This window comes from Mchenga conophoros, linkage group LG2, assembly GCF_057382185.1.
Source record: "Mchenga conophoros isolate Kocher_MC1m ecotype Shallow Benthic linkage group LG2, M_conophoros_male_GT1.1, whole genome shotgun sequence".
Taxonomy (NCBI): domain Eukaryota; kingdom Metazoa; phylum Chordata; class Actinopteri; order Cichliformes; family Cichlidae; genus Mchenga; species Mchenga conophoros.
In genome coordinates, this window is record NC_140527.1 from 23,073,859 (window position 1) to 23,091,629 (window position 17,771).

Here is a 17,771-nt window from a genome sequence, read left to right on the forward strand (position 1 = left end):
ATCTGCAAGACAAACACCACTCAATCTGTTGACCATATTCACGTTTTTGGAGCTGGTTCACTCAGCCATCAGGGCATCCAATTGGCTTCACACAATTAGCACATGTCAACAATGAAATACAGCGAGCTCGGTGGGTCCTTTCCATCCTTTCCATGGTTACAGTGTAAACGGTATGTGAGGAAAGCTCGTCCATTCCTAAAAGCACCAAACAACACAGTTTAAAAAAGAAAAAAAGAAAAATTGCTTTAACCCTCATTTCAGTCCATATGAATGTGAAGAGCATGAGCATTAAATGCTGTGTCTCCTGTTAGCGCACTACTAAGGAAAACTTTGCTTTCCCATCAGCATGCCGGTCAGCTAATCCGCTCCTGCAGCCAGGCTCGGTGGGCAATCGCCCATGATATTGGGCTGCTTGGCTGGATGGCCAAACTGAGAGAGAGTTTGTTGTTGTCATGCTGTCGAATCTCTGGTCTGTGGGTTGGACGTGTTTCTAGGGCCCAGCTGCCACCTTCCCACTGAGGTTTTAAGCTGGTTTGAGCTGGTCCTGGCAGAAAAAATAAAACACAGTCTCCGCTGCAAACTCGACCTTTAGTTGTAATTTGCAGGTCGTGTTTGATGGAAAAATGGGACTTTGTTTTTCCCTCCAGGAGCTGGAGCTCATAAGTGAAGCTCCTGTGGAGATGCCAGGCGTTTCTGGAGGCGTACCATGGCGAGCTGTTATTGATTTTGTAGTCATGGGTCATGGCTCAGGGTACATTGAGCAATATCTGTCTTCCATTAGGAGGATTTGCACTACTTCTACACCCTTCATTGACCAATCAGGGCTTTTAGCAGCGCTTCTGTGGGCTGCACTGGGTAAACAGTACTTGTGTTTATCAGAGAAAGTTGCCCAATCATGTTGCCCAGTGGTCAGTAAGCGTGTGGACAGCTGGGAATTTTTAGCCTGAGTATGTATTAGAAATGACAAAAATATAAAAAATCCTTTCCCCATTACTGTAAAACCTCATTTTTTTCTGTGTTATCTTGTGAAGGGAGCTTATTGTGCAGTTCCTCCACAGAATCTTACTCCCACAAACCAAAAGCATGGAAGTGCCCCCCTCTCTTCCACCCATTCCCCAACCCCACTTTAATTCCCTTGGGTCCCCTCCTCCTCTTGCGTCCCTCCTCTAGGGACGTCAGTTTAGGGGTAAGGCAGGGGCAAATCCTATGAAGAAACACTGAGCCACTGAGGGGAGGAGTGAAAACTGCTGCTCTGTATAGTTTATGTGACAGCACAGTGAATGAGCGCTCAGCACACTGGAGAGATTTGAGGCTCCAGCGCAGATCTGTAGGTGTAGTCTCACTTTTACCTGAGCTTCACTGTGCAGCTGATCTCTCAAGGTTCTCGGCAGAAGCAAGGCAGAAGAAAATAACTGAGACTTCTAGCAGCTAATTTTGGTTCTGTGTCTCAGCGTGAACCCCTCAGTTTCCTACTCATCTGTTCTAAGGTAGGTCCGCATGTCTAATGAAGTAGAAACGTGTTCAAACCTTTGAACGTTTTTTGTTTTTGCAAACTAACAGTTTCGCTGTGAGGACTCTGGTGAGCCTCACTTTAAGATCCGTACCACATGTTGCATGCAGTCATGGCACAATCTAAAAACACACACGACGTCTTTCCCAGCAAACTACAACTTCTACTTCACTATACTTTAAGCAAAGCTGGACTTTTACTTGCCAAAATCTTATTTTGCTCTCTGCTATCTTCACTTTCCATCCACTGTATTTATGGAGATTCTGTGATGCAGCCCTCATTGTAATATTAATGAGCCATCACATTGAAAATTAATATCTCCTGATATTAAATAGAAACAAATACAAATCTGCATTGCAAAAGACATCAATGTAGATTTGGACGGTTGTCATTGCTATTTTATGGTCACGATGATCAAAGTTTAAGTTTGAAGAACGAGTTCTAACGCCAAAGAGAATGAGCAGGAATTCATGATGGAGCGGGAGTATTCATGCCTATTTAACATATTGTATTCATGCAAATATTTTTAGACAGCTTCCCCATCGATCTCATAAATGGAACAAGAGACATTTGAATGAACACAAAGGAGGCTGTACAGTCTTTTAATGTCCTTTATATGCAATTAGTACAGAAGGCTGCAGGAATGTCTTTCATGAATGCAGCTCTTTGAGTAGTTAGAGCTGCACGATAATCCTGAACAATGCATTCTGATAGGAGTCTTTACTGTATGGACCTTTTTGCCAGCAACAGCATTTGGCAGCATTCCTAGAATTCATGGCAGGGTTAACGTTTCTTTCGTCCCCCCACCTTTTGGTTAATCTCACAGGTTGTGCAACCTGTGATTTGTCAGCAGAGAACAAGCTGTAAGTTCAAACTGCAGAGCAGGTGCAGCTAACTCAGACTGCACTTGCACACTGCCCTTTTGGTTTCGCAGTTCTGGAGCCCTGTAGGGAATTTTTAAGACGTGATTTTCTTTCTCTTGGTTGCACTGTGATTTTGACAGGTTGGCCTCAAGTATTAATATTAAAACTATTAAATCATCAACTCATGCCCCACAACATGTGAGCAGACTAGTTTATTTAACATTTTTCTTTGCTCTCTGATTTCAGGTGTCAACATGCTGAAGCAGGTTCTGTCATTCAGCCACTCCTTGGTGCGAAGGAAAGTGGTCGACCTAAACAGCCTGGAAGACTCCAAGCTCTGCCGCTGCTTGGGAACCCTTGACCTTATTGCTCTGGGAGTGGGCAGCACTCTGGGGGCTGGTGTGTACGTACTGGCTGGAGAGGTGGCCAAGGGAGACTCCGGTCCCAGCATCGTCATCTCCTTCCTAATCGCCGCCATGGCCTCTGTCATGGCCGGCCTGTGCTATGCCGAGTTTGGCGCCCGAGTCCCTAAGACCGGCTCCGCTTACCTTTACAGCTATGTCACTGTAGGCGAGATTTGGGCCTTCATCACTGGTTGGAATCTAATCCTTTCTTATGTGATCGGTGAGTTAGGGGCAATGCTCAAATTTGTTTTTATGTAAAGAAGACACCGGCTCCCCAATTTTCTTTGTTTCCTCACAGGCACCTCCTCAGTTGCCAGAGCATGGAGCGGCACATTCGATGAAATGATAGGAGGACACATAGAGATATTCTGTAAAACCCACTTCAGCATGAATTCTCCCGGTTTGGCCCAGTACCCTGACTTCTTTGCGGTCTGCCTGATTCTGCTGCTCTCTGGTAAGGCAGCAAAACAAAAGCTGAAAATCACAAGATTCATGTCAAACCGTTGACACACAGGCTGCAGCGAATAAATGAAATTTAGAATTGGCTGCATCTTGAGCAAAAACAAGCTTATGAGCCACGGCTGACATAATATAACATAATCTAAAACAGGAAAGCAGGGGACTCTCGTGTTAAAGAGGGCGAGGGATCCCAGAGGGCTGTGTGAGTCTGTTAGGTGCACACATGCACCCTATTTTTGCAGCTCCTACAGATTTTGATCACTTAAGTCTAAGCATAAGTTGTGTCTTGCTCACATACAGTAATTTGGAGAATTTTGCACAGTTGCACTAGTTTTTGTTATGTTCAACCCTTTAACCCTCAAACAATTTAATCATGGATTTTGCTCTCGGCCTGCCAATATGATGATTACATTAAGTCAGTGGGACTCAGTAACAGTCCACCAGTGTTTGGTTGTTTTTGTGAGGATGGCAGATACACTAGCTATGCAAATATAAGATAATCCATAACAAAATCTGAGTCGGGTCGTGTCCTAAAACACAGCAAATAATTTTCTGCCTTCATTCTCTGCATTTGTTGCACGCACTGCTGTTAGTTTCATTTGAGGATTTGTACAGATATCCATGTAGTCCTGAGGAAAAGCTGTGATAAGTTTGATAATCCTCCTTCACGACAGAAACCAGTACAGACATAACCTTTTACCCAGGATGCTAATATAGCATGCTAAACAAAGCAGGTAACTTTTTTTATAATCAGTTGGCTCAATTGTGACAATTTGCAATCAGTGACAGCTAGACTTGGATCCTTGCAGGGTTAGATTGAGAGACAGAGATAGAGTTGTGCAGGCATTTTAAATATTCTACAGCAAGCATCTGAGCTCTGTTTTCTATCTACACATTCAGGACTTCTGTCCTTTGGAGTGAAGGAGTCAGCCTGGGTCAATAAAGTCTTCACATCGATCAATGTGCTCGTGCTCTTGTTCGTTATCATCTCTGGCTTTGTCAAAGGAGACGCATACAACTGGAAGATAACCGAAGACTCCCTTATAAATGTCACCATAGCTACAAGGTAATTGATTTATTTGCAAAGGCAATCCTAGACGGGGCAAAGACGCCTACCCTTTAATACATCAGTTAATATGAAACAACGTGCAGAGCATTTGTAAGCAGCATTGCTTCCAGTCACGAGTGTACATGTTACAGGAACCTGTCCGTGACAGCCAATGTGAGCAGCGATTATGGCGTTGGAGGATTCATGCCCTATGGTTTCAGTGGGACCTTAGCAGGAGCTGCCACCTGCTTTTATGCTTTTGTTGGCTTTGACTGCATTGCAACAACAGGTGAGTCACGGTCGGGTTGAGTTTTAATGTGAGTTTTACGAAAGCAGAGCTTTATGTTTTCATGCGTCTGTGTCTGATAGGTGAGGAGGTCAAAAACCCTCAGAGGGCCATTCCCACTGGCATCGTGGTGTCACTGACCGTGTGCTTCTTGGCATACTTTGGCGTGTCAGCTGCCCTCACGCTGATGATGCCCTACTACCTACTGGACGAAAAAAGTCCCCTGCCTATGGCATTTGAATATGTGGGTTGGGGCCCTGCGAAGTATGTGGTGGCTGCGGGTTCACTATGCGCCCTATCCACAAGGTAACCGCTGGATTTGTTTTAACAAATCAAGCTGCATGCATTAGAAAACGAACACGTGTTGCTACAGAAAACCTTTAGATGTAATGCTACATTTGTGATCGCTGTGGACGGATAAATGGGGCTGAGATTTGGTTGAAAGTTTTGACCACATATCTCCAGGTGTGTCTTGTTAATGGATTGATTCTTCCTTCTAATCTGGGGTGTGGCGGGTGCAATATGTAATTGTGTCTGTTTTGAGACACCTGCATGACTCTGTGATGTCATTCTGACATTTAAAGCCTCTTCATTTAATGAGAAAGTTGGAGAGTGTCTCCAAACTATCTAATGGTGCAGTTTCTATTCTGTCTTTCTTCCCGGATGGTCTATAAATCAGTTTACTATCAAGAAACCTTGTCAATCCATCTCATGGTCACATTCAGGTGAAGATTATCTGATTGGACTCAAAGCAATTACATTTTGTATTTTTGCCAGTGCCTGTAATTTATATATGCTGTTATTGTACTGACTGGCATTTTTATCCTTATGCAAGAAAAGTGCAATCCCTTTTAAAACATAATGGGATTGCACACCGCTGCTAAACTTGAAAAAATGATGATATTACCTTCAGGAAAGAAAGACGTTCAGTGTGTGTTTCAGCCCTATGTGTGTGTGATTTACTGTCCTGGTTTGGGGCTTTTGACTAATGTGTTGGTCTTGCATGTCTCTGCTATCTCATGCAGTCTGCTGGGCTCCATTTTCCCTATGCCTCGTGTAATCTATGCTATGGCAGAGGATGGGGTGCTTTTCAAAGCCTTAGCCCGAATCAATCCTAAGACGAAGACCCCACTTATTGCCACTATGAGCTCCGGTGTAGTTGCAGGTGAGAGCCAGGGAGAATCCAAGTGGGATCACTCTAAGCTAATCTTTCTCCTCACCGATCAACTGTGAAAGACACAGCGCAGTCAATGTTGGTTCTGAATCAAATTGGGCCTTACGCTTTCTGATATTAATTATCTAGCGTGTAAGGACCTTGTCATACGTCTGTATACACCTGTTGTTCTTTCACAGTTGTGCAGGTGTCATGTTTTCTTTCCCAGAAAGCCCTCAACTTAACCATCAACCCTCTTCTCCCTAGCCTATTGGGCTCCATGTTCCCTCTACCACGCATTCTCTTTGCCATGGCACGAGATGGTATTCTATTCAAATTTATGTCCAAAGTGAGTAAGCGCCAGTCACCTGTGGCTGCCACCATGGCGGCAGGTACCACTGCGGGTAAGCTGCCAGATCTATCATGGGGTTGTATCGTGGTGTTTTTCTTTTTCTTTTAAAACAATCTCTCTACAGATAATCGTTTGGTGACGGTGACTGCATGATAAAACTGGGTGATGGTGTTTCCACAAGCATGTGACAAAACCAACAACCCAGTTCAGAGAGTTTCCATCTCCAAGGATATTGTCTGATTTTAAAAATGTTCACCACATGTCCACAAATCCAGCTGGCTACTTTTTGAAAAAGAAGCTAGAAAGTAACTAAATACAAGTGCTGGCAATAATAATAATAATAATAATAATAATAATAATAATAATAATAATAATAATAATGGAAGAGTTTTAAACAGGCATGGTTAGGAAGATACACAGAGACACAGATATCTGCTAAGTAAATAACACAAGCACTGGCAGTTGATGGTATTTATTAAATAATTCAATTAAAATGCTCCAAAAGGGAACAACACCACAACCATGATGGAGAGTTCCAGTTAGTGCAGAGGGAAGGTAGCAGGAATAAAGTAATTTCTTTGCTCCAGGCTGTACACGTTTCCTCATGCTGGTTATCCATTTGGACATGGAAGTAAACTGGAAGCAGCTTCAAGTGGCCATTTGGGCAACTGCAGCTGGCTTATTCAGCTCTGGAGGTGTTGCATTAGCTTCAGCTGTACTTTGTGTTTGGGCACAAACAGCAAAGACAAGTGTTCAGTGTGCTAAACTATTTTGGTGGACATGCTAAACAGAATCAGTCAAGTTGTCATGTACGCTAATATTAGCCCAAAGCACAGCAGCTGCTCCTGGCATCAGACTTTTAGCAGAGCAGAGAAGAGCTGAGGTGAAGTTTTCAACACAGCCGCGTAAACCTAGGCATAGGACTCACACACACACACACACGCGCACACACACACACACACACGCGCTTATCTACTTTACTGATAGTGGAGCATCACTGTGCATTCCTTCTGAAAAAAGTAAAAAAGTATTTCTTTTATAATCTAAGTATTTGAAAAAAGTTTCAATAAAATAGGATGTATTCGTTTCAAGTAGTCTGGCCTTTGTGTGTCAATGTGGTGCACATACCAGTGTTAATTTTGGATTCAGATTCAGTTTAATCGTTGTCTCTTGACTAAAACATAATTCAGTTTTAGTCATAATTAAGTCATCCAAATTATTTAAATGTAGTCTTAGTTGGCTAAATGTCTAAACTAAACAGCTGAATTTAAAGTTGATTCAGTTGACTCAAATTAGATTATTTCTTGACAAAAGCGTTGATACATTTCATCATAGTTTTTGTCCTCGTGTATTCGTTTTTATTTATTTAGCGTCTTGTTGTTGTTAGAAAACAAAGGATCGTAGGCAAAACCTATGATGAAAATGACTGTGAGACAGAATTAACACTGGCTCTCGCAGTATTTTAAAGCTCTCCTGCTGTGGATCGCACTCATCCAGCTTAGACTTGCAGTTTTGTGAAGTGGCTGGCAGATGTGAACCCTGGGAGAGACCCAGCACACCTGCACCACCACCACAGGCTATGTACTGAGCACCTGACGGTACCAAGCAGGGGAGCTTTCTTTGATATTTTTGCTTTAATATAATGTTGTGAGAAGCAGCGGACATACCACTGCTCTGTGTCTGAACCATGCTGCTGAGAAAACTTCCATACTGAAGTCTGGTGCTGAGATACAAGACAAGCAACACCGCAGTATATCTCACATCAAATGACTCAATATGGAGATGAATACAGCTGTTGTGCTCTAGTGAAAACACATCTGCATGAAATTTGATTTGCATCTGGTGACTGTCACGTTCAATTAGAAGGAAATGTCTTTTCCATGTTACTGTATGTGTGTGTAAAGGATCGTGTTCTGTGACTGTGAAGGGAATCAGTAATGATCCTACCTGTTGAAATTAAGTGTTAAGGGTGAAAGTGTTTGTGTTCATTTCTTTCCTTCTTCTTTTATTGCTTACTTTAGCCATCATGGCTTTCCTGTTTGACCTCAAAGCCCTGGTGGACATGATGTCCATTGGAACTCTGCTGGCCTATTCGCTGGTTGCTGTGTGTGTACTGCTTCTCAGGTTGGTACATTTTTAAATAACTCAAAAGTTTAACTGGAGCAGAATCATCTTTGTGTAATATCCTGCAGGGGCGTCTCTAATAGCTTTTCCAGATACCCACAGGAATGATTGCCTTGCTTGTTATTGCATCACACTGGTGATGTAAGGGCTGTGAATGGTCTGACTGTACACTGCTCAGTGGCTGCTTGAGTAAATAAAGATGTTTACTTGCTAAACTGAACTTGCTGCACACCTCTGTTGCCTGCACCACAAATATCAGTAAACACGGACACACTTTGCTTGTTCAGTCAAACTGAATTATTTAAATTAAAAAAGTCTAGCGCTTTTGTGAAAGACATACAGTAGTTGATAGATGTGCAGAACACTGAGACTGCATCAGAACATAACACCGCCTTACAGCAGAGCAATCTGGAGTTTAAACCTCCGTAAAAACCAACATTTCTCTTTCTTCCAGGTATCAGCCAGATGGAGCTCTGGAGCGGCAGGCAAGTAAAGGTGAGAGGGATTGCCTCGCGTCTGAAGAGGGCGAGTCAGACTTGACAGAGTCAGAGTCCCACCTCAACATGCTAAAGGGAGGCAGCTCCACACTGCAGACTATTCTACACCCTCCCGAGACACCTTCTGAGCGTTCGTCCAGTGTTGTCAACATGTCCACTGGCGTTCTAGGTAAGTTCACAGTTTACGTTCTCAGTGAGGATTTTTTCTCCTGATTGACTTCAGTCTGTTTGTAAGGTTTCTGTGTCACAATTAATTGTGTGTCGTCAATCCACAGTGTTGGTGGTGTGTGTGATCAGCTATCTCACCACATACCACATCAACTCCGTTTTGGGTTTGGAAGTGTGGATCCTGGCCTCGCTGTCCGTGTGTCTGCTCGTCTTCAGCAGCTGCATCTTTATGGTCATCAGGCAGCCTCAGACTAAGAAGAAGGTCTCCTTCATGGTACGCACCGGCTCTGTAACTCTGGTTTTAACACTAGGTCTTTTGTTATGAGATAACAGCATCTAAAACTGATTATTTTGGTCTGATTTTTCCTTTCTAGGTACCTCTTCTGCCTTTTCTGCCAATCTTAAGCATATTTGTCAACATTTACCTGATGGTTCAGCTGAGTGGAGACACCTGGATACGTTTCTCTGTGTGGATGGCTGCTGGTGAGTGCCTTTAGCCATGAGCCAATACAAATTTTTAAGGAAGTATATTTGGGTCATATTAATAATAATAATGATAATAATGATAATAATAATAATAATAATAATGGATTGCATTTATATAGTGCTTTTCGGGGCCCTCAAAGCGCTTTACAATACCACTATTCATTCACTCTGACATTCACACACTGGTGGAGGCAGCTACAGTTGTAGCAGACTGACAGAAGCGAGGCTGCCATATCGCACCATCGGCCCCTCTGGCCAACACCAGTGGGCGGTAGGTGAAGTGTCTTGCCCAAGGACACAACAACCGAGACTGTCCGAGCCGGGACTCGAACCGGCCAACTCTTCAGCCACAATCACCCTGATCGTGGCTCAAGTGAAATAAATATTTAATCTGCTTTGCAAATTTCAGTCATATTATGTTAAAAGGAGAGTTACCTGTTGGCTAATTACTTGTCAATCACATGTTGTTGACCAATGAGCAAATGGTTTCGCAGTCATACTCATCCCTCCTTGTCATATCTGTTTATTTGATCAAAGTTTCAAAATGAGATTTCAGAAACCAACGCTAAATAACCTTGATTATTGTCTAAGCTAACAATCAATAACCTTTTCTTTGTGTTTTTAAACATCAGCATGTAAAGTTGTTTACTTCTGCTGTGGATTTGTACATTTTACCATGAGAGGATATGCAGGAAATAACTCTTGAAAACACCCTCAAATGGCAATTTGAGGGGCTGCAGTTCAATTTTAGTTTATTTTTTGAAGCTTTTAAGGTTTCCCTTTGGAAATTAATCTGTAACGGTAAAGTGAGTAAGCAATGAAGATATAATAGAGCTTTAGATATGCTGGTAGATTGCTTTGGTTACCTTTGAACAGAGTCAAGCGGTTCCCTGTAAGCTCTTTTCCACATCTCCCCCTGTCTCATCACCACTTTTCTCAGGCTTCCTGATCTACTTTGGGTATGGCGTGTGGCACAGTGTAGAGCGTCAGCGCCAGCTCCAGCTTCAAAGTGGCACGGCACAGGAAAACACCAGGAGCAACCAGGAGAAGCGTGACAATGTGGATGCAGAAGGAAAGGAACAGGAGTCTTTCATCTGCTCAGAAAAGACCAGCCAGTGTTAAAGGCTGCCGGCTCCTTCACAGACTGTGTGAGGGAACAGATGCATAAAAGCACACAGCAGCTATTCCTGGATGTGCCTGTATATACAGCTTCACCGTGTGTGCTTCATAAGCACATTCAGTCTGCAAAGGCAGCATCAGTATTACGTATCAGTGGCACATGATGAGGAATCGCTCTATGACTGGGATGGGACCACATCCCATGAGTCACATTTGTGGACAAGCATGGAGGGAGAACGGACAGGTAACACACTGGAGAGTGATTTTCATTTATTTTAGCGTTGAAACAGTCAGTGCAAGGCTGCAGAGAAGCTTTTCCATACACTGACAGGTTTGTACAGGTAAGGTATCAATGTAAAGTTCAATGTAGAGTTTGATACACCAGTAGCTTAGTGCAGCATTTGGTTGTTAGCCCTTTCGGATGATCATTACATATATAATTCTACTAGCTGTGTATAAATCATAATCACAAGACTTTCAGAGAAATGTACAATGTGTGAAATAGTTTTGTAGACACATAACATGTCCTGACGTGACTCACCTGAAAGCACGCCAATTGTTGGTGGTAGTTTTCAGCCATGTGTAGTATTATGTAACAACCCATAGAAACCTCTGTTATAAGTAGTGAGATCTCTGTAACTGTTGCTGTGGTCTTATTTAACAGGTTCCCCCTGGAGTTTGTTGACCTTGTTACTACATAAATAAAAAGATAGTTATTTGATGCAGAGCTCTCACTCTATCACATATATTTTCCTGTTTGTCTGATATTTTGCGATATTTTGATGTAGACATGTTGTTAATATAAGCTTCATGAAAATGTCCTCTGTCATCGCTGCCTAACAAAGTATTCCTGTATATAAAGTAAGCTCCTCATTCCTCATGTATATATGTATTTTTTAAACGGTTTGTAACTGGTTTCAAGAGATTTTGTGTGGTTGTATTCATTCCTCTTGGCTTTTAAGGACTGCTGGTGTTTTCCTTGGAGTTTATTTTTCCATAGAGCATTGAAGCTGTGGTTCATCGATGTGCTCCGTGGTCTAAAAACTGTGAAACAAATTCAGCAGGTGTTATCAGAATCAGAATCAGAATCAGAATACTTTATTGATCCTTGGGGGAAATTATTTTTTGTTACAGTGCTCCATTTGAAACCAGTTAGTAAGGTGTTCTACTACAAAGAAGCTCTACACTGACGTGCAGATGACTGCAATAAGGGTACAGGATGAAGAACGTACTGCAGAAGATGCTGTAATGGAGTGTCACACCAACTGCACAAATACAATAAAATAAAATGTATTTTCCGGTAATACAGTGTCAGATGTGTCTTATCGCTTGTAATTTCCACAGGAACTTTTTAGTTTGTATTTTTTCCTCAGAAACTTCTCAAAAACAGGAGTGTCCATAAACACACACTCTCCACTTGGGGGTGCTGCTCAAAAATTGTTCAAGAACGAAAACTCATTATTAAAAGTTAGCTCACTTTCACATCTAAACTCTATGCAAAGAGAAATACTTACATTTGTTGTTGTAATCTATGCTTTTTAAGCTCATTTCAAAGAAAGTAATCCTCTTCAGGATTTGTCTCTGCAAAAACACAAGAATCAGAGAAAGAAGCATTGTGACGGCTGCAGATGTGCTTCAGTCTCATGAAAACATTGACAATGACATCAATGAAGTTCCCACTAAAAGTCTAAAGTCCTTGTTCTATGACACAAAAATAAAAAGGTATAATTAGAAAACTAAGTCAAAAAAGACCCTCCAGCTCTCTCTGGATTCCCAATGAACTGCTCACATTTTTTCAGGTTACATGCTGGTACATATATCTAGCTATTCATAATGAGGCATTATTAATATTTCACTTTCCTTCGATATACGTATGGGCATGTGCCTTGAATTTTCTTGTCTAAAAGAAGGCCAGTTCACACTGAGGGCCAGCAGAGGGCTTCCAACTACAAGTTTCTGCTCTTCAGATCAGAGAAATGGGAGTAAACAGAGGAGCTCTGAAGTTATTTTCCCTCTTCCGTTCAGTCTGTGAGGAGGATGGAGCTGGAAATCTAAATAGGGCAACTGGAGCCTGCAAATTTCCAGCCAAGCTCCAAGCCTGACTTTCTTTACCCGCCTCACCCCTTCATAAAACCCCCCGATCTCTCTCCAGAACTTGCAGATTCCTCGACCCTCTGACCATGAACCTCTGGGCTGTGCTTTGCTTGACTCTGCTCGTGGTAGAGCTCCAAAATGGTAAGTCTCCATTTCCACATCTGTCATGACAATTTGTTAGTGAAGAAAGATGGCTGTTAACGTAATCACGACAGCTTTGGCTGTAACAATGCAGAAGAGGGAGAATGAGACAATCTGAGGATGCATCAGGACTGGCTGGGAGCATCGGCCTATGTGGTGGGCGTAGAATGGGAGGTGCAATCATGCAGTAGATCTCACTCACAAACTGCAAAGTTTAAATTCTGTTTACACTCCCTCTGAGGTCTGCAGCCACTGACTTTAAAAAAATCTTTGCATTTTATGTATGCAAAGTGTAAAAGCATGCAAAGGATTTGAGTTTTTGAAAGTTTTTCCCAAAGTGCTCCTGCAGAGCGACTCAAACCAGCTGGATCTAAGGTATGCAGCAGGCGTTTTTAATTATCTGGCCTGTACTACTGACCTCTCTCTGAGTTTCCATTAATGCAGCTCTGAGGAATAAAACAACAAATTCTGAAAGTCTACACTTCAGGCTGATTTTTCTTGTATTTAACGGTTTGTGTGTTTCACAGAGAACAAGAGAGCAAAAGGAGAGGAACAGCTATGGTCATACTGTGCCAGTAACTTGGACTTTTTACACATCCTGTTTTAATGTTACCGCAGCTGGAGAAAGAGCAGCTAACCTAAATGGACAGAGCTGCAGTGTTATTGTGACATTGTCATTGTAACCCTAACAATCATTTTAGATCATTTTAGGGTTTTTATTTTTTTATTTATATCATGGTATAAATGAGTTAATTTTTTGGTCATTTTAAAATGAAAGTCTTTGGGGACTAACTTGAGCCACCCCCAAGTGGCCATCGTAGGAACTGCAGTTTTTTTTTTGCACTTTCCCTGTTGGCTTCTTTATCAGACTTGGAAGTTATAGATATATAAGTTACATCTATCATATCTATCTATTGATCTATTTATTATTAGTTTCTCCCCTCTGCCCTCTATGGCTCTGTGTTTGCAGGTGCCTGCCAGCAGGTCAAGCGAAGAAAAGACATCGGAGAGAACCGCATCCGGCCAGGTGGGAAACGGGTAAAGGTGTGGCCTACGCTGAAAGACGGACGAGGCAGAAGCCATTCACTCCTGACGCAGGTGTTGGATAAAGGCCGCTTCCTCCGCCTGGGCCAGAGCACCATTTTGACTCCTGGGAAAAACATGGAGCTGCGCTGCAAAGGCAGCAAAATCGGATGGTCTTACCCGACTTACCTGGATACTTTCAATAACTCACGCCTCAGGTGCTGGAAGGAAACACGAACTACTTCATGCAGTGAATCATTAAATCCGAGCATCTTATATTTTGGTTCTCGCCTGCAGCATCAAGCAAAGCGACAAGTACAGTCAGCTGATCCTGACGTCGCCCTCTGCTGCCGACACGGGGGCTTACAGCTGCTGGGTGATAGTATGTGATGGCACAGAGTGTGAGAAGGACCACGATCGCGCCTACGTCTCATACATCTATTTCAAAGGTAATTTTAAAAATTCTTTATATTTTGCTTCCAAGGAGCCAGACTTTCTTCTAACCTTTTAAAGTGGTCTTGAGCAATAATTTTCCAGGCTTTCTGAAGGTCTTCTCAAAGTTTTTCTTTGGATCTTGACTGCTTTTTAACTTGTGGTATTTTCCGCACTATAAGGCACACTTTATGTGGTACACGGTGCTCAAAAACTTTGTCAAAAAATGTTTTAGTACAACTTTGGTAAGCTACGAAGAATCGTAGCGTAAGGGAATCACTCAGGACTCACTCACCCCCTCCCTTCCTGTGCTGAATCGTAGCGTAAACGAATCACTCACTTACTCACCCCCTCCCTCCTGGCTCACAGCTTCTTCTTCTTCTTCTTGGTTGGCAACCAATGTTAAGGAGCATTACTACTGGAGCATTTTCAATCACTCATCTTAGCAGTAGGATTTACATGAAAAGAGAAACAAATTAAGTTTGAGTGAAACTGTACATTTTTTTGCACTCTCTGGTCAACTGACTCAGTGACTCAAGTGACTCAAAAAACTCGATTGACTTTGATGAGTTACTCATTCAAACTCAAGGACACAACGACCGAGACTGTCCAATAAATTGGCCATAGGTGTTAATGTAACAACATCTGTATCTCTGTGTTAGCTCTGCATCAGATTGGCGATCTGACCAGAGTATAGCTAGCCTCTCGCCCTATGGTAGCTGGGATGGGCAAGTTCTTAACAAAAATATCAATAACTTTTTCTCCAAACAGACAAAGACAACCTCTTCGTTCCATCCACCATGCACTTTGAGATTGTGTATCTACGCCCAGACCAGCCTGCCGTGGTTCCCTGCCGTGTGACCGAGCCACAGGCCAAGACATCCCTGCACAGAGAGGTCCCCCCGGTGGAAATCACAGCAAATATGACCCAGATGGCATATGATCCCACCAAGGGCTTCATCCTGCAAAACCCGAGGCCAGAGCACCAGGGAGTCTTCTACTGCAAGGCTGAGACCATGGACACCCCTCAGATCTCCACAAAGTACCAGCTGCTTTATGTGGAGGGTGAGCACAAATCAATCACATGACACCTCATGAATAAATACAGTAATAGAAGATATAAACATGCTGCATGTAGAAACACTAACTATTGTTCTGTGAAACTAACTGCTACGCATAACCATTTATCTTACTGACTCTAAGTGGTGACAATCAACTTTTTGCAATGTTATGAATCAAGCGCTGGTTACTTCTACGACGTCTACTTTTTAAATCGGCTTCCAGGAAAGGGTTGCATTTCAAAAATGTCAAGAGCCTCTTTAATCCTCACTGCTGTGCTTGGTTAATGTGGACGCCTGCCAACTAAAGTGGAAACAGTCTGGATTTTGCAAAAGGGGGACAGATTTATGCAATGGAACTATTGTGCGGTTTAGATACAGTTAAGCTGCTGTGGCACGGTCCACTGGCAGGTGGAGAAAAATCCAGATTCAAGTATGGTTCAACGGTTTGAATACCATCAAATATATATATATATATATATATATATATATATATATATATATACACATATATATACACACACATACATACATACATACATACATACATAAATAATTTTTTTTAATTTTTTTAAATGACTTTAATACTTTAAGGAGATGGAACTTATCTTTCTCTCGATGACAGTTCCCAGTGGGCCACCGTTTGTGAGCCTTGAAACCTCTCCAGACTCTGTGAGAGGAGGCGACAACGTCAATGTAACCTGCACAGTGCTGGGAGAGCCAGATGTGGACGTGAGCTTCACTTGGACTTATCCTGGTCAGGTAAGAGAAATCCTGGACTAAAAGTCAGACCCGATTACAGGTATTAAAAATGAAAAAGATCATCGTAGTCCTTAAATGGGTAAAGTTAGCTTTTAAGCATGAATCAACATGTTTTTAAAAGGCCCTTAAAATGTACTTTTTATAATAATAATTCTGTCCAACTCTTTACTATTAAGAAAAACAACAAAGGAGTCTACAGTACAGAGCTGAGGTTGAAATTTAGACTTCATATATTTAGGTTTTTTTATTTTATTTTAATAATGCAGCATGGTGGTTAGCACTGTTGCCGCACAGCAAGAAGGTCCTGAGTTCAATTCCACCATCAGGCCGGGGTCTTTCTGTGTGGAGTTTGCATGTTCTCCCCGTGTTTGCGTGGGTTCCCTCCAGGTACTCCGGCTTCCTCCCACAGTCCAAAGACATGCAGCTTGTGGGGGTAGGTTCATTGGATAATCCAAATTGCCACTAGGTGTGAATGTGCGAGTGAATGTGAGTGTGAATGGTTGTCTGTCCCTGTGTGTTGGCCCTGCGACAGACTGGCGACCTGTCCAGGGTGTACCCCACCTCTCGCCCTATGACAGCTGGGATAGGCTCCAGCGCCCCTGCGACCCTGAAAAGGATAAGCGGAAGCGAATGGATGGATAGTTTAATAATGGTTTTAAAAGAGAAGGTATTATTTAGTTGCGTGTTTTTATGATTCATTAGCCTTGTTGTCATAAAAGTGACTCACTGCATTTGAGTATTTTGCAGATGCCCTAAAAAACAAAAACAAAACCCAATTGTGGTATACGTGATGTTCTACTTAAAAGCTGAAGGTTAGGAGTAAAAGATTCTGTTGCCACCTTTAAAATTTTTTTTTTCTATTTTCTTTTGATAAAAGTGAAATGAGTTTGTTACAATTATGCTCTTTATTGTTGCTGATAACTGTCACAGTGGGAGGAAATCATGTGTTCATGTTGTGTAGGGCTCCCGACCCGTTCACATCCAGACTTCCTGGAGGCTGGTTAACAGAGGTATGGGCTACACCACGCGCGTCACCCAGAGCATCCTGACGGTAGAGGACATGGAAACCATTGACTTTGGAGAATACATGTGTAAAGCCAAGAGCCAGCATGGCGAGACAATCGTGGGGACCACCTTCTCCAAATAGCCCCAAACAACCTGACCTGCTGGCTCCATCTGATATTCAAGAGTTTTTGACACATTTGTGTCTTTTTTTTTTTTTTAAATCTATGAAATACATGAAATCAGCATGTATATAAATAAAAATACATTTTTGCCAAGTTGAAAAGTTCATGTCATTAAAAGCAAGCTATGGACGACAGTCTTTCACATACATCTATTAAAACAAATATTTAGAGGTTTCATTTTGCAGCACAACAGGGAGTCTAAGCATGCAAATACCTGAAGTCCAAAGAACAGTAAAGAGCCAATCAGCACACTCCAAACTACTCAAGATCTCAGGAACATCAGATAAAAGAAAAGTTGTTTCATAACATGCATCATGTGATCCCAGAAGTCAACAAAACTGGAAAACAATTTTCTTAACTGTAGAATAACATAAATGAAGGTAATAGCACAAGCTCTGGGGGGAGGAGTCCTAATCATTTGGGGCTGTCATGACGACACCACATGGCTGCTGTCACTTCTGGCAGAGGGCTGTGTTGGACACCAAATCAATCATCCCTGACTAATCAGAGTTAGGCTTCATTTAAACAGAGTAATGAAGCTGTAAGAAAAAACAGAAAGGAGAGTGGCAGGAGTCAGAGTCCCGCTCTGTCTGAAGAGGAGCTGT

At 42.3% G+C, this 17,771-nt stretch overlaps 2 protein-coding genes across 3 annotated transcripts; both read left to right on the forward strand.

Moving 5' to 3' along the window:
* Window positions 1-1,233: 1,233 nt before the first annotated feature.
* slc7a2 (solute carrier family 7 member 2) lies at window positions 1,234-11,773 on the forward strand. 2 transcript variants are annotated; one of them, XM_085288683.1, is made up of 12 exons: window positions 1,234-1,487; window positions 2,620-2,997; window positions 3,076-3,231; window positions 4,137-4,302; window positions 4,437-4,573; window positions 4,654-4,876; window positions 5,596-5,735; window positions 8,097-8,199; window positions 8,654-8,865; window positions 8,972-9,138; window positions 9,239-9,347; window positions 10,291-11,773. In XM_085288683.1, the coding sequence occupies exons 2-12, from the start codon at window positions 2,628-2,630 to the stop codon at window positions 10,470-10,472; spliced, it is 1,965 nt and encodes a 654-aa protein (XP_085144809.1). In that variant the 5' UTR covers window positions 1,234-1,487; window positions 2,620-2,627; the 3' UTR covers window positions 10,473-11,773. The 2 variants fall into 2 exon arrangements, with proteins under 2 accessions (XP_085144809.1, XP_085144819.1); XM_085288693.1 differs by lacking the exon at window positions 5,596-5,735 and adding an exon at window positions 5,991-6,127.
* A 698-nt stretch (window positions 11,774-12,471) lies between these two features.
* On the forward strand, window positions 12,472-17,267 carry pdgfrl (platelet-derived growth factor receptor-like). The gene is made up of 6 exons (XM_085288729.1): window positions 12,472-12,704; window positions 13,675-13,945; window positions 14,025-14,176; window positions 14,931-15,224; window positions 15,843-15,979; window positions 16,941-17,267. Exons 1-6 carry the CDS (start codon window positions 12,650-12,652, stop codon window positions 17,124-17,126), a joined length of 1,095 nt encoding a protein of 364 aa, XP_085144855.1. The 5' UTR covers window positions 12,472-12,649; the 3' UTR covers window positions 17,127-17,267.
* The last annotated feature ends 504 nt before the right edge of the window (window positions 17,268-17,771 follow it).

Coding starts and splice junctions, on each gene's coding strand:
- pdgfrl (XM_085288729.1), top strand. CDS start 12,650: ATGAACCTCTGGGCTGTGCTTTGCTTGACTCTGCTCGTGGTAGAGCTC. Junction 12,705..13,674: donor CGTGGTAGAGCTCCAAAATG/GTAAGTCTCCAT, acceptor CTGTGTTTGCAG/GTGCCTGCCAGCAGGTCAAG. Junction 15,225..15,842: donor CCAGCTGCTTTATGTGGAGG/GTGAGCACAAAT, acceptor TCTCGATGACAG/TTCCCAGTGGGCCACCGTTT.
- slc7a2 (XM_085288683.1), top strand. CDS start 2,628: ATGCTGAAGCAGGTTCTGTCATTCAGCCACTCCTTGGTGCGAAGGAAA. Junction 4,303..4,436: donor AATGTCACCATAGCTACAAG/GTAATTGATTTA, acceptor TACATGTTACAG/GAACCTGTCCGTGACAGCCA. Junction 4,574..4,653: donor TGACTGCATTGCAACAACAG/GTGAGTCACGGT, acceptor TGTGTCTGATAG/GTGAGGAGGTCAAAAACCCT.